Source organism: Elephantulus edwardii, unplaced genomic scaffold, assembly GCF_000299155.1.
Source record: "Elephantulus edwardii isolate Elephantulus edwardi_28Jun2011 unplaced genomic scaffold, EleEdw1.0 scaffold00223, whole genome shotgun sequence".
In the NCBI taxonomy this organism is placed as follows: domain Eukaryota; kingdom Metazoa; phylum Chordata; class Mammalia; order Macroscelidea; family Macroscelididae; genus Elephantulus; species Elephantulus edwardii.
This window is the reverse complement of record NW_006399973.1, coordinates 1706999-1722310: the sequence shown is the minus strand read 5'-3', so window position 1 is coordinate 1722310 and position 15312 is coordinate 1706999. Positions and strand designations below refer to the sequence as shown.

At 36.1% G+C, this 15312-nt stretch overlaps 1 protein-coding gene across 1 annotated transcript in view; it reads left to right on the top strand.

The window, feature by feature from the left end:
* KIDINS220 (kinase D-interacting substrate, 220kDa) overlaps positions 1-15312 on the top strand; it is a 130040-nt gene that overhangs the window by 97108 nt on the left and 17620 nt on the right. Inside the window, exons 22-25 of the mRNA XM_006898195.1 lie at positions 9448-9626; positions 10723-10949; positions 13203-13316; positions 14050-14106. Coding sequence (XP_006898257.1) covers positions 9448-9626; positions 10723-10949; positions 13203-13316; positions 14050-14106 — 577 coding nt within the window. The remainder of the gene's footprint in view (positions 1-9447; positions 9627-10722; positions 10950-13202; positions 13317-14049; positions 14107-15312) is intronic.

Here is a 15312-nt window from a genome sequence, read left to right as displayed (position 1 = left end):
CTGAAGCTTCGTCTAACATACTTTGGGCATGTTGCAAGGAGGGACTGGTCCTTGGAGAGGGACATCATGTTTGGCAGAGTGGAGGGGCGGTGAAGGAGAGGAAGACCTTCGATGAGTTGGATCGATTCTGTAACTGGAGTGGGGAATGAGTGCATTTGAGATGGCTAGGTTGGCACAGGATAGAACAGCATTTAGAGCTCTTGTATATAGGGTGGGTATGAGTCACAAACTACTCGATGGCACATAACAACAACAACAACAACTTTCCTAATAAGTCCCATAACCATGTGTATTGGTCTGTAAAGTGTGTGGAGTCATTGTCGCATGGGATTTTGGACCCAGCAGAGCATGGGATTAGTAGAAGTAGGTGCAGGAATGTGGGAGACCATTTCTGACATTATAGGAATTAGTTTTGTACTGTGGATATTGTTGGGGACAGTTCCCCTTTGTGGAGTTAATAGAGGTCAGATGTGGTGGTCTCCTTGCTGTCCATGCTTTCCTTGCAGCTTTTACACCAGCAGAGCTCTCTAAGATGGATTGTTTCAGATATTGAAACTCCATATATGAGGATTGGCTTTTCCATTTTTTCAATGAAAGCTGTTAGAATTTTGTTAGAAAGTGTGCTTGAGTAGTAAAGGGGTAGTAAGTAGTAAGTCTTTCAGTCTGTGAGCATGTGGTTGCCTTTACATGCCGTCGTGTCAAGTATGAGTCATATTAACCCTATGAACAGCAGATCTGAAACCCAGTACTATCCTGTGCCAGTGTCACAATCTTTTACACATGGCGAACCCATTGCTGTAGCTGCTGTGTCAGTCCATCTGTTTGAGGGTCTTCCTCTCCTTCACCTTGCCCCCTACCTCCATCTTTCCTGGCATGATGTCTTTCTCCAAGGAATAGCCTTTCATGGCTACAGGAAGACCTGATCCATGAACATATTATACCCTTTTATTTAGGTGTTCCTTAATTTCTTTCAGTAATGGCTTAGAGTTTGCAGTTTATTCATCTTTGTACTTAGTTCAGTGGCTAACTATATTCCTAGATAATTTTTTAAAAAATCTCATATGCTATTATAAATGGAATATTTTCCTTAATTTCCTCTTCAGAATGTGCATTGATGATTCTAAGACTAGATATCTATTTATTTATAATCAAATCAAAGATTTTTAATCAAAATGTTAGATATCTAACCACTTTTGTGTGTTGGCCTTGTAACCTACAACTTTGCTGAATTATTAGCTCTTGTAGCTTTCTAGCATTTCTCTACGTATAACATCACTTAGTCTGCAAAACTAAGTCATTTTACTTCCAACTTGTATATTACCCTTTCTTTTAACCCCCCTCACATACTAGCTCTGGTTAGGACTTCTGTTAAATATTGAATAGCAATGGTGAGAACAAGCATTTTCATGATTCCTAATCTTAAAAGAGAATTCTGGTGGAAATCCTTTTTTTCTTCTTCTTTAGTAGTAGTATTGTTGTTATTGGTTACTTTTGAGTTGGAACTGACTCAAAGCTGACCCTCTAGCCGGTTTTTAGAGGCAATAAGTCACAATAGAAGAGATTGCCATATTCATGGGGAATCTGGTGGATTTGAACCATATAACTTTGTGCTGGCAGCACATTTCCTTACCACAAAGACACCTGAGCCTAGCATTATTAGCAGTGGGGTTTTGGGGGTGGTATGTGTGCTTGTTTTACATTTGTTTTATAGGTAATATAATGTTTTTTATGTATAATGTCTCATATGTTTTATATAAATGTTTTATAATGAATTCCTCTTAGTTTCTAGCTTGTTGAATGTTTTAATCATGAATGGATTTTAGATTTTGTCAAATGCTTTTCTTCGTCAATTGAGATGATCATGTGGTTCTTTTCCTTTGTCATATTGATAGAGTATATTACATTTATTGAATGTCTTATGTTGAAATTCCATTCCTGAAGTAAATCTCTGTTGATCTTAGTATATGATTCTTTTGAATTTGGTTTGCTAATATTTTGTTTAGAATTTTTTAGTCTATATTCATAAGAAATATTGGTCTGTAATTTTCTCTTTTTTGGTGGTTGTCTTTTCTTCATTTTGGTATCAATGTAATGTTTACCTCATAAAATGTATTGTACAATGTTCTTTTCAATATTTTGAAAAGTTTAAAGAGGCTTGGAGCTACTGCCATTAATGTTGGGTGGAATTTCCCGGTGAAGCCATCTATGTAAGGCCTTTTCTTTGTTGAGAGGTTTTTGATACTGATTTAATCTCTTTTTCATGGGTCATTTGAGATCTTTTGTTTCCTCTTGAGTCAATTGGAAAAGTTAGGTGTTTTTAGGAATTTGTCTGATTTTTGCAGTTTGTCTAATTTGTTGATGATATTTGTTCAATATTCTCTTTCATGATCCTTTTAGTTTCTGTAGGATCAGTTGTAATGTCTCTACCTAATTTCTGATTTTTAAATGCTTGCATCTCTTCTTCTGTCACTGTAGCTAAATGTTTTGATCTAAAAAAGAAATTCCTGGTTTTGTTGATTCTATTATTTTTTTTCTTACTCTGGTCTTAGTTACTTCTTTCATTCTGTGGTTATGATTTATTTTGCTCTTTTTTTTTATAGCTGTTTCAGTAATAAAGGTAGGTTGTTGGTTTGAGATCTGCATATTCACTGGCAGAAAATATTTGAGAGTCCTAGAAGTTGAATATAGTCAATGTAATAAAAATACACTTAAGAATTTCCCTTCTTTAAATTTTTAAAGAAAATATAGTTTTTTTTAAGATTTCTTGCCATTAAATAATATTATCAGGAAGCTTCTTTTAGGTAAAAATATGATAAATAATCCCTTTTTCACAAATTATACTTTAAGAACTTATTTATATTTTCATTTAAAAAGAGCTAGTTTTTTTTAAGAAATTTAAATCCTCATTTTTGAATGGAAGTGGTATGAATGGCGTATATAATTTCTGCCAAAGAATTAATATGGGCCTTCTGTAAGCCACTGTCATTTATAATCAAAATGCTTTTAGCATACATTGATGTTGGCATTAACAAGTGTTGCTAGATTGATAGCATAGAAAGAAATAGCATTAAAACTTACTAGGAGCTCATTGATGCTTGAGGTTTTATAATGCTTTCTGTGGGCCATTTAACTGCCAGTAACTTTAATTCACATAATTCATAATACTGGAAATTTAAATTCACTCTAAATTGAAAAGTGAAGTTACTTAAATTCTTCAAATGGTAACCTTTGGAAAAATATCTGAAAAATAAAGGCACATATGATTTTAGTGGCTCACTGCCAAAAGATTATCATTTACATAAATATCTCTTTCAGCAGAAGAGTTTAATGTATTGAGCTCAGAAGGTTAGAATAGAGACTTCAATCTGGAAACCAGCAGTAGACTGTTGGCTTGTGAACAGCAGTATTGTTCATCATATTGAGAACACTGTTCACATTCAAGCTTAAGCAGAGCTGGCATTAAAATTCAGTTAATTTGTTTCATGTGACTTGTCAGCTGTGTGTTTTTATCTAAATCTTTCTAGCCTCTTTTCTTAGTATTTTGTATTAAATTTCTGGAAACAGATGAACTACCTTTTTAACTCTTTAAGCTCTGATATTTTGGCCACCTCTGCAAGTGATTCTCTGTAACCATTCTTCCTATTTCCTACTTCATTTTAATCAGCAATTTGTATGTAATTTTAATTCATTAATAAGCAATCCCATTTTAGAGAGCCTTTTGCTTTGTATATGCATGCCTGCTTGCAAATAAGACAGTCTAAAATTAATTAAAACAACATTGTTATCATTATTTTATCTCTGGGGTCTTTATTTTTTTTCTTGTTCTCTAATTTTGACCTGTGATTTCTAGAGGGCTTTTAGTATCTGGCTATTAGCCAGTCTGGCTATTAGGTATCAGCAATAAAATGCTAATCCCAAAGGAATATACCTATTGTTATAGGATCAAATGTTGCTTAGTTCTGCACTAAATATCTGGTATGTTTGAGCCCATTATTGTTGCTTCTATGTCATTCTGTCTTAGAGTGTTCACCAATTTTTTTTAAATTAATTATTCCTTCTCCTCTCTGCATTGCTGTATATTTATTAAGAAGTCAGAGTGTGTGTGGGGGGGTATTTAGGGTTTGTTTGTAATTTTTTTAGCTTATCTATATTGTTTGTCCAACCATTCTTCACTAGATCATCATGGCGAGTCAGTTAGAATCCTCTTATGAGGTTTTACAGTATACCTGAGTTCTACTTTAGTCATCTCCTGAAGGATAACTCATGCTGTTCACTGTGTGGTGGTTGTTAAGTGTTGCCAAGTGACCCTGTCTGTAACAGAATAAAGCACCGTCTGTCCTGCATCATTCTCACAGGTGCTGCTGGACTTGAGCTTGTTGTCTCAGCCATGGTATTAGTCCATCTCTTTCATTGGTCTGCCTCTTTTCCACTGAGTGTCTGACTTAACAAGTGCATTCCATAAACTGACCCCTCTTGACATCATGCTCCAAAGTATGTGAGATGAAGTCTCACCAGCCTTGCTTCTCAGGAGCGTTCTGGCTCTACTTCTTTCAAAATACATTTAGCAGTCCATGGGATTTTCAACATTCTTCACCAACATATATAAAAATTCAGAGAAAAGTTGTGTCTTACAACTTCACTTTTCTTTACCTGTCGTCCAACTGCCATGTACATATGAGGCCGTAGAAAATATCAGGGTTTGAATCAGGTACATTTTAGTCTTTAAGTTAATACTCTAAATAAATATTTTGCAGCAGATATATCTAATGCAATATGACTTCTGATTTCTTGACATGGTTGTTGATTGTAGATCTCAAGAAAATGAAATTCTTGACAACTTCAGTTATTTCCTCTGTTAAGCATGTTGTTGTTTATTAGTCTAGTTTTTAGGATTTTTGTTTTGTGTTGAGTCTTTTCTCTTAAACAGTAAATACTTCAAGTCTGGTTTTGTTTTCAGCAAGTTCTGTCATCTGCATGTTGTTGTTGTTGTTTTTATGTACCATCAAATCGCCTGCAACTCATAGCAACCCTCTGTACCACAGCCCTAAATCCTGCTCTATCCTGCACCAACTTTATTGTCTCTGATACACCTACCGCCATTACCCAAGTGACTGAATCAATCCATCTCATCAAGGGTCTTCCTCTCCTGTGCTGTCCCTCCACCCTCCCAAGCATGATGTCCCTCTCCAAGGACTGGTCCTCCTTACAACATGCCCAAAGTATGTCTAATGAACTGACAGGAAGAGATCTTTATTTGTTGCCATTCTGAAGAAAGGTGATCCAACAGAGTGCGCAAATTATCAAACAGTATCATTAATATCACATGCAAGCAAGATTCTGCTGAAGATTATCCAAAGACAACTGAAACAGCACACCAGCAGAGAACTCCCAGATGTGCAGGCTGGGTTTAGAAGAGGTTGTGGTACTAGGGATATTATAGCTAATGGTAGGTAGATCTTGGCTGAAAGCAGGGAGTACCAGAGGAATGTCTATTTGTGTTTCATAGACTATGCAAAAGCATTTGACTGTGTGAATCACAACAAGGTATGGCTGACTCTGAGAAGAATGGGAATCCCTGAACATTTGATTGTGCTTATGTGAAACCTATACTTGAACTAGAAGTTCGTCCTCAGAACAGAGCAAGAAAACACTGCATGGTTCAAAATTCGGAAGGGTGTACAGCAAGGATGTGTCCTATCTCCATATCTTTTCAATCTATATGCAGAACAGATTATCCGGGAGGCTGGACTCTATCAGGAGGAATGTGGCGTCAGGATTGGAGGAAGACTCATCAACATCTTGCGTTATGCAGATGATACCTGACACACATCTGCATGCTACAGATTATTAATGATTCTACTTCCAATCTTGATGCTGTCCTCTTCTTACAGTTTAAGTTTTCAAATTCTCAAATTGTTTATCATACTGATTGATTAACCCCTATGAAAGACTACAGCTCTGAAACACACCTTTTTAATTCTCAGCCACTCAAACTCACTGCCATGGAGTTGGTTCTGACTTGTGACAACCCTCTATCAAGTGTCTGAAACTGTAATTTACAACACAAAAAGACTGCACATCTTTCTTCTAAGGAGATTCTGGAGACATGCAGGCTTTGAATTAATGGCACAACTTGCCTCATAGAGGGACTTTTTGTCTGCCATTGTATCTTACAACTTTCTGCTGCTATTTTTAGGGGTTTTGAGGGCCTGTTATTTCAAGTGGGCCTGTGATCAGGTGATGAAAAGTTGAAGACCCTCAACCAAATGAATTAACAGAGTGACCGTAACATTACTGTTGTTGATATGTACCAGCAAGTCGCGTGCGACTCATAGTGACCTTATGTACAACAGCTCTGAACCCTGCTCTATCCTGAGCCAACCTTATTGTCTCTGACACACCTACTCCCATTACTCCAGTCACTGAGTCAGTCCATCTCATTGAGGGTCTTCTGCTCTTGCTCTGTCCCTCCACTCTTCCAAGCGTGATGTCCCTTTCCAAGAACTGGTCCCTCCTTGCAACATATCCAAAGTATGTCACACAGAGCTCCAGAATCCTTGCTTCCAAGGAGCAGCATGGTTTTACCCTCTCTAGGACGAACCTGTTTTTTTCTTCTAGTGGTCCATGGTATATTCAGTACTCTTCTTTAGCACCACAACTCAGAGGCATCAATTCTCCTTCTATCATCCCTAGTCATGTCTAGCTCTCTGATGCATAACAAGTGATTACAAAGACCATGGTCTGGATCAGGTGCACCTTAGTCTCCAGACTGAAATAATTGTTCTTCATTACTCTGGATATGTCCCTGGCAGCAGAATTTCACCATGCAATTAGTTTTTTAATTTCCTGGCTGCTGGTACCAAGAGCCAGGCAAACTAAAGCTGTTAACAATCTCAATCTCTTCATCATCCATCATGATGTTATCAATTGGCCCAGTGGTGAGAATTTTTGTTTACTTGATGTTGAGTTTCAATCCATAGTGAAGGCTGCAGTCCTTGACCTTCCGCAGCAAACGCTTCAGGTCCTCCTCAGTTTCAGCAAGCAAGATTGTGTCATCTGCATAATGCAGATTGTTGATGAGTCTTCCTCCAATCCTAATGCCACATTCCTCCTTATAGAGCCCAGCCTCCCAGATGATCAGTTCTGCATATAGATTGAATAGGTATGGAGATAGGACACATCCTGTCGGACAACCTTTCTGATTTTAAATCATGCAATATTTCCTTGCTTTTTTCTGATGACTGCCTCCCGGTCCAAGTATAGGTTTCACATAAGCATAATCAAGTGTTCTGAGATTCCCATTCTTCTCAGAGTTAGCCACAGTTTGTTGTGATCCACATATAGTCAAATGCCTTTGCATAGTCAGACTGTAACAATAGGCTCAAACATATAAAAGATGGTGAGAATAGCACATGATAAGGCAGAGTTTACCTTTATTCTTCATAAGGTCACTATGAGTTGTAGTCCCTTCAATGGCACCTACAACATTGTTTCAGAGATGAATAGCTAGTCCTGCTTCGTAGCCTTTCTTAGATTGGAAGTTCTAATGAAACCTATCCACCATAGGTGACTTTATCTTTATTTGAAACAGTGGCATAGCTTCAAGCATCACAACAACATGGAAGCCACAATCTACAACCACTTGACACACAAATGGTGGATCCATATTTGTTTTCATTCTAAAAAAAAAAAGTGACCAAACAGAATGTGCACATTATCTAACAAGATCATTATTATGATACCTAAGTATCTTGGAAGCAGGAGCAGCATCCACTTCCGAAATGTCTTGCCTCTGGAGACTCTATGTACGAACAGCGCTCAGGCTGTTCATTCATAGGGTTGCTATGAGTCGTCTACGACTCGACGGCACCAAACAGCAACAACAACAAGTAATGTCTTGCTGAAGTTCATTAAAAATTGACTGAGACAGTACAGTGGCAAGGGACTGCCAACAGTTCATGCTGGATTAAGAAGAGTGGAATGAAGGTTTGACATTGCTAATGTTAGATGGGTGTTAGCTAAAAGGAGAGAACACCAGAAATATGCCTGCTTGTATTTTATTGACTGTGCAAAAGCATTAGACATTGTGAATAACAATAAATTATTAATAACATTGAGAAGAATGGGAATTCCAGAACAATTAATTGTGCTCCTGTGAAACCTGTACATAGACCAGAAAGCCGTTATTGGGACAGAACAAGCATACAGCATGATTAAAAATAAGGAAAGATGTATGCCAAGGTTGGATCCTTTCTCTATAACTATTTAATCTGTATCCTGAGCAAATAATTTGGACAAGTGGGTTATATGAAGAAGAATGTGCCATCAGGATTAGAGGAAGATTGTCAGCAGCTGACATTATACAGGTGATCCCACCCCTTGTTTACAGAAGGAGAAGAAGACTAGAAGCATCGCTGATGAACATCAAAAACTGCAGCTTTCAGTATGAATTACATTGCACCATCTGGGAAACAAAATCTTTACCACTGAACCAATAGGCAACATCGTACTCCATAAAGAAAAGATTGAATTTTCAGTTATCAACACCCATGATAGCAGTATCAAGAAGTAAAAAAACCTGGTGCATTGGGCAAACCTGCTGTCAGCTACGTCTCTAAAGTGTTAAAGAGCAAGGATGAAGGTGCACCTGATGCAGGCTCTGGTATTTTCAGTTGCTTTATATGTGTATGAAAGTTGGACTGTGACTAAAGCCCAAAAAAGATTTGATCTCTTTGAACTGTATTTGTGGTATTGGTGAAAACTATTAAATGTATATACATACCATAGACTAGCTAAACAGTGAACAAACCTGTCTTGGAGAGAGGTCCAATCAGGCTGCTCCTATGGGAAAAAGATGCTGAAACTTCATCTCTCATACTTTGGACATATCAGGAGGCAGTAGTCCTTAGAAAAGACATCATGCTTAGAAAAGTAGAGGGTCAGGGAAGGATGATAAGGTCCTCACTGACATGAATTGACTGCAACAGTGAGCTTGGACATGACAGACGTCATGAGGATTGCACATAGTAGGACATGGTTTAGAGGTTATTCATAAGACTGCGATGAGTTGTAGTCAACTTGACAAATCCTTGGAACAGACACAGTAATGTGTAGTGCTCATTAATGTATGACAACCCTGCTTGCTCGTTCACTCTAACATAGTTTTTTCTATTAATAAGGTTGCATAGTGGAATGTACTTGGGGTGGTGGGAGGGGTGCGGGGGGATTGTGTTACCAGGGAAGGGGTGTTTCTTTTACTTTTGAAAGAGAGGAGCAAACTGGGGGGGGTGAGGACTGGGTGGGGAGAGAAGTGCAGCAATGAATGAATGGAAATCCAAAATCTCTGTAAATGCTCATTAAAATTATTTTTAAAAAAAGAACAAAGTACAATTATTTTATAAAGTACGCTTTGAGCAGTTATACTCATGACTTTTTTTCTATTTCTAGAATATCAAAGAATATTCCAACAACTAAAGATGTTGAACCACTTCTTGAAATCGATGGAGATATAAGAAATTTTGAAGTATTTTTGTCTTCAAGAACCCCAGTTCTTGTGGCTCGGGATGTTAAAACCTTTCTGCCTTGTACTGTAAACCTAGACCCTAAACTACGGGAAATTATTGCAGGTTAGAGATTAGTAGCAAATTTAATTGTTATTCTCTGAAATCCTTGAAAAAATTTCCATTCCCTGCTCAGTTACATGAATTTCTTCTGGTCCACAAAAAACCCAAAAATATTGAACCAAGTACTACACAGAAGAACTGATGCTCTTCAGGATTAGAAGTTTTAAAATTCTTTTGGGAATACTAAGTAAATGTCCTTTGTTAAAATGACTTTATTATTATAATCTTTACTCCCTTCTTCACCGACAAACTCACTCTGGATCCTTTTCTGGTAATCATGTTCCTTTTATGATATAAGATGACTGTGAGATGTTAATCTGTTACAATTTTCTGTCAGTAGTTTCTTGTTCTTACCTGTCTAGCGGGATAAGGAAATATTTATATTGCTCTTTTAATTTTAACTTTAACTTTTACACTGATAAATTATGAATCATGATGTTAAAATTTATATGCATGTATACACACAAGCAATCCTTTTTTGAAGCAGGGGTTCTTTGGAGTGTGGGTTTTTTGTTTTTTTTTTTTTTTTTTATGATAACAGATATTGATCTGTCTTTAAATTTTCCAGGGATTACTCTTAGTTAGATTATTGTTGTTTGATAATTGTCCTGGAGTTAGAAAAGGTATATTTTGTGAATATGGAATTTAGTCCTTTGGTGCTTGTTCAGAACGGAATGATTCATTTCGTTTGACCATACATAGTCTTGGAGCTCTGGTGGCCTAGTTGTAAGAATCTGTGCTGCAATGCTAAAGGCACGTCATTTGAATCCATCAGCTGCTCCATGAGAAAAGGGTGGGCAATCTCCTCCCATACAATTAACTGCCTCTGAAAACCCACTGGAGGGTCAGCTATGGGTTGATTCTGCCTTGATGGTTCTCAGCAACAACATACATAGTCTTGGCTAATCATTTTCAGTTTTAGGAATATGAGTTATTAATAGTTTGTTAAAATTAATAAAAATTATTACAATAATATATAATATCACCTAAATTATCTAATATACTTATCTGAGAATTATCACAAATTTAGGGACAACTTCCTTGGGCTAATTGTGAATGTCTTTCTTTTGTTTTCTGGGGTATAATTTTAATCTTTCAGATGTTCGTGCTGCAAGAGACCAGATTAATATTGGTGGACTTGCATATCCTCCACTACCTTTGCATGAAGCTCCTCCAAGACCACCATCAGGTTATAGCCAGCCTCCATCTGTTTGTTCTTCTTCCACTTCTTTTAATGGACCATTTGGGGGTGGAGTTGTGTCTCCACAGCCTCATAGTAGCTATTATAGTGGTATGACAGGACCTCAGCATCCATTCTATAACAGGGTAAGTCAGTGGTAAGAGTTTTTAATTTTAAGAATTTATTCTGAGAAATTTTCGTTTTCTGGTTACAGATTCTATTCCTTTTTTAGTTCTGTATTTTATCATTGGAATTGATGAAATGCAAAGTTTAAATGTAAAATACTATTGCTTTCACCAAATCATTTTTTATTTAAGTAGGTTCTAGATCACAAGAGAATATGGATATTAGCAATCTTTTTATTTTATTTTATGTGTTTTCTTGATAAGAAAGTAAATTCCAGAGTTAACCATGATTATCCTGTTTCAAATATATCTTACTCTTCATTTGTTTATAAACAAATGTTCCATTTGGTAGAGGTTATGATATGTGTTGATGTTTAGAACAAGGACAAAATTTTACACTAGTTCAGTGAACCTGTATTTAGTGTACTTTATATCTTTTAAATATGAGGGAATAACAGGAAAATACTGCTTATAGAACTCATATGTTATTGCCAGGTAGCTCATTTTTTTTTTGTTTTATTTCAAGTTTTATTCAGTAATGTATTGTTTTCTTTATGTAAATATAGTAATGTTCTGAATGGAAACATAATTATTAATGACCTATAGACTCTGTCCAGTTTAGTTAACACAGCTGTCTATTTTCACTTTAATGGTCTTAAATATTGATTTTTTTCTTTAGGAAAATGGAGCACTTCGGAGCTTTCTAGAACTGTACTTTAAGATTCTTTAATATTTCTCATTTTGCTTCTCTTCTTTAGTCTAATTTGAGAAAACACAGAGGCTAGAATTTATAAAAGTCAGCTGTTTACCTAAGTAAATTTCTTATGAGCTGATAAGAAAGAGAAGTTTAAAATAATTGTGACAAAGAAAAAAACCTCTAGAATACAAATTAAATTTAAAATTTTTTAAAGATACTGGCCAGTTAAATGGCCATTTATAGAGACATTATAAGTATTCTTCTCCCCCTAAAAAAGAAAAAAAGGATAGAAAAATAGAACCTTATAATATATTCTATCCTTGTAAATTAAGTATATGATAAGCAGTGTGAAATGCAAGTTTTCCTTTACATTCTTAAAATTCTACATAAAATTATTTAATTAAGCATAGGTGTCAGTTGATGTCTTTAGACTGAGAAGTTAGGGTTTTTGAAAAAAAAAAATAATTTGCCAGACTAGGCTCTCTGACATTATGAATCATAATACTGCGCTGATGCTTACATAGGAGACCTGCTAGTGCAGTGGTTAAGTATTTTAGTGTTAAAGTAAAGGTTGGTGATTGAAACCCACCAGCAGCTCGGGGGAAGAAAGGCCTGGCCATCTACTTCTAGGAAGATTACAGCCTGGAAAACCCGATGGGGTAGTTCTGTTCTCTCTCACAGAACTACTGTGAGTCAGGACTGATTTGATGGTGCACTGTAATGACAATGCTTCTATATGGAATTTTGTTATTTTTAAATATTTAAATTGTATCTAGCTTTTAAGTTCTTTTTTCCTTCTAGTCATCTATAATTTTATTCATAAAAGTTGAATCAACTGTCAGGCAAAGAAAATAAGCGACTGAAGGAAAGAAAAAACTGGAAAAAAGGGATGGTAGAAGATAATACTTATGTGTAATGAAGCATCATGAATTTTAGTAGTTATGTTTAGGGCATTTAATATCTCCGAGTTGCATGAAGTTGGTTACCATTAATTGCTTTAGTTATAAATCTAAAGAGTGTATTCCTCACCTGTCTTTAAAAACGAACTTGCCTTCTTCATATGGGGCAAACTCTAGGAACTTGCATTCAGCTGTCTTCCTGGACTAAGGTGTTGTCAACAGTTGTGTGTGTGTGTGTGTGTGTGTGTGTGTGTCTTTGTGTCATCATTATAGAGGTAATCTTTTTTTCCAGAAGGAATGATTTCCTATTAAGATTCCATTGTGGTATTTTCTTTGAATCCACTGAGTTAATATTTAGAAATAACTTGGAATCTGTAACATGGTAAACCTATACAAGTGTTAAATAAGTAGGAGATCATGTGTCAAAATAAAAGATATAAAACTTGCTCCTTTAGAAAAACATACATTAAATGAACACTAAAAGTTAAATAATATGTTTTATGTTTGGTTTGAATATGGAATGTGAGCGAGACTTTCTCCCCTTTTGTTTTGTCATTTGCATTAAATTGTCTTGTTGTATTTTATTGGTTTGATTAGTTTCATTTGAGAAATATCATTATACGTTAATTTCTGTAATTGTTTATCCCCCCTTTTTTTGTTACATGTTTTTTTCCATAGCCATTCTTTGCCCCATACCTTTACACGCCAAGGTATTACCCTGGCAGTTCCCAACATCTCATCTCACGTCCATCAGTAAAAACGAATTTGCCCAGAGATCAGAACAATGGCCTAGTAAGTATATAAAAGGGTAACTAAAATCTTAATCTAATAATAAACATAGAGAGCATTACAAGTTTGGTTATTTCCTTTCCATAGGAGAAGAGTATAACTGATTTGCTAAATAGTTTTATGAATCATATGCTATTATTAACATAAATGTATTTGTTTTCATTTCTGGTTAAATCTATGGGAGGAAAATCACTAACAGCCTCAGTGAGTAAATGCTTTTTACAGCTATGGATTTCTGACTTGTGCTAATGCCAGCACCAGAACTCTTAAAATTAAACATTTACATCTGTGAATTTCTACTATCGTTTAAAAGGTTATATAGCATCTATATAATATTAACCTTTTGGTATAAAAATTAGATGATATAATGAAAGAATATTTCATGAGAGAAATTAAATAGGATAAAGCAAATTAGCCAAATGTTTTATTGAAGCTAATAAATCCAAAGCACAATATCTTTCTGCCTTAAATATTAGGTATTCTTGATAATAAATTCCATTTTACTAGTAATTTTAAAAACTAATTTCCTGTTAATGTAATTTATTAATTAGGAGGCAGAAAGATTTAGGAATTAAATTACTGATAAAATTGTTAAATGTTGCCACCAAAGGAAAAAAAAAATCTGATCACGTTAAGTGTTTAAATATTTCTTACTGTTTTGATATCATGTTCATTCATCATCTTTTGGCTCGTCCTTGCACCTTTTCACCCAAACTCTCCTGTTTTGTGTTGTTAGGAAGTTATCAAGGAGGATGCTGCCGAGGGGCTTTCTTCCCCCACAGACCCCTCGCGGGTAATGGCGTAGTCTTGTGGTGTGGAACGCTAGCATCTCACTGCTTCTTCGGCAGTAATGACTGTATTAATTGTGATTATAGCAGTTCACTAACTCTGCATTTGTGGTGTGACTGGCAGTTAGTATAGCATAGCTGAATACTAATATTTATAGTTCATTAATTAACTGGGAAGCTAATATTTAACTTAACCTTTTCTTTCTGCCCTCTTTCCCCCATTTTCAATGACATGCAGTGGGTTGAGTTTTTTGTTTGTTTTTCAGTTTTATAGTAAGGAAAGCCTTTTTTTCCAGCTACCAGGGTGGTACTGTTTGTTCATAATTATTGAGCTTGATTGTAAATTTTGGCTGTTTTTCTTAAGCCTGAAGTTGGAGCTACGTAAGTAGAATATTCTTGAAAATGTTCAAAATCTCTCATGAAGGCCTAAAAGGACATCAAGAACTCCATAGCAGAAACAAAAATAAGTACATATTTAGTAATACTTCATCCAGATGCCCACAGTTGTGGAAATTTCCTCATAAATACGGTACTTTTTTTTATCTAGACATTGAAATAAATTGAGCTCTAGGGATCAGGTGGTTAAGGAGTTGTGCTGTCAACCCAGAGGTTGGTGGTTCAAATCGACCAGCTGTTTTGTGGGAGAAAGATGGGCAGTCTCCCCCTGGGTGATTTATAGCCGCTAAAAACCCACTGGAAGGTCAGCTGTGAATCATTTCTGACTTGAGGGCAGTAAGTTGCTTTTGAGTTTGTTGTTGTTTTTTGTTGTTGTTATGTGCTGTTGAGTCTCCTGCGACTCAAGCAGCCCTATGTGCAACAACCCTAAACACTGCTCTGTCCTCTTACTGTCTCTGACACATTTAACCCCCATTACTCCAGTCACTGAATCACTCTATTTCATCGAGTGTTTCCTCTCTTGCACTGTCCCTTCACCCTCCCAAGCATGACATCCCCCTCCAAGGACTGGTCAGTTTAGCATATAGAAGAATTATTTAGACTTTTTTTTATTTAATCAACACCTTAAAATGAATTTAAGAGAGAAAAGCAACTTAAAATTTTTTTGTGTGTGGGGAGCTCTGGTGGCTTAGTGGCAAGGAGCTGCAACTACAATCCCAGAGGCGCACGGTTCTAACCCACCAGATGCTCTGCTGGGGAAGGAGGGACAATCCCCTCCTGTACCAGTCAGATCTGATTTGACGGTACACTCACAC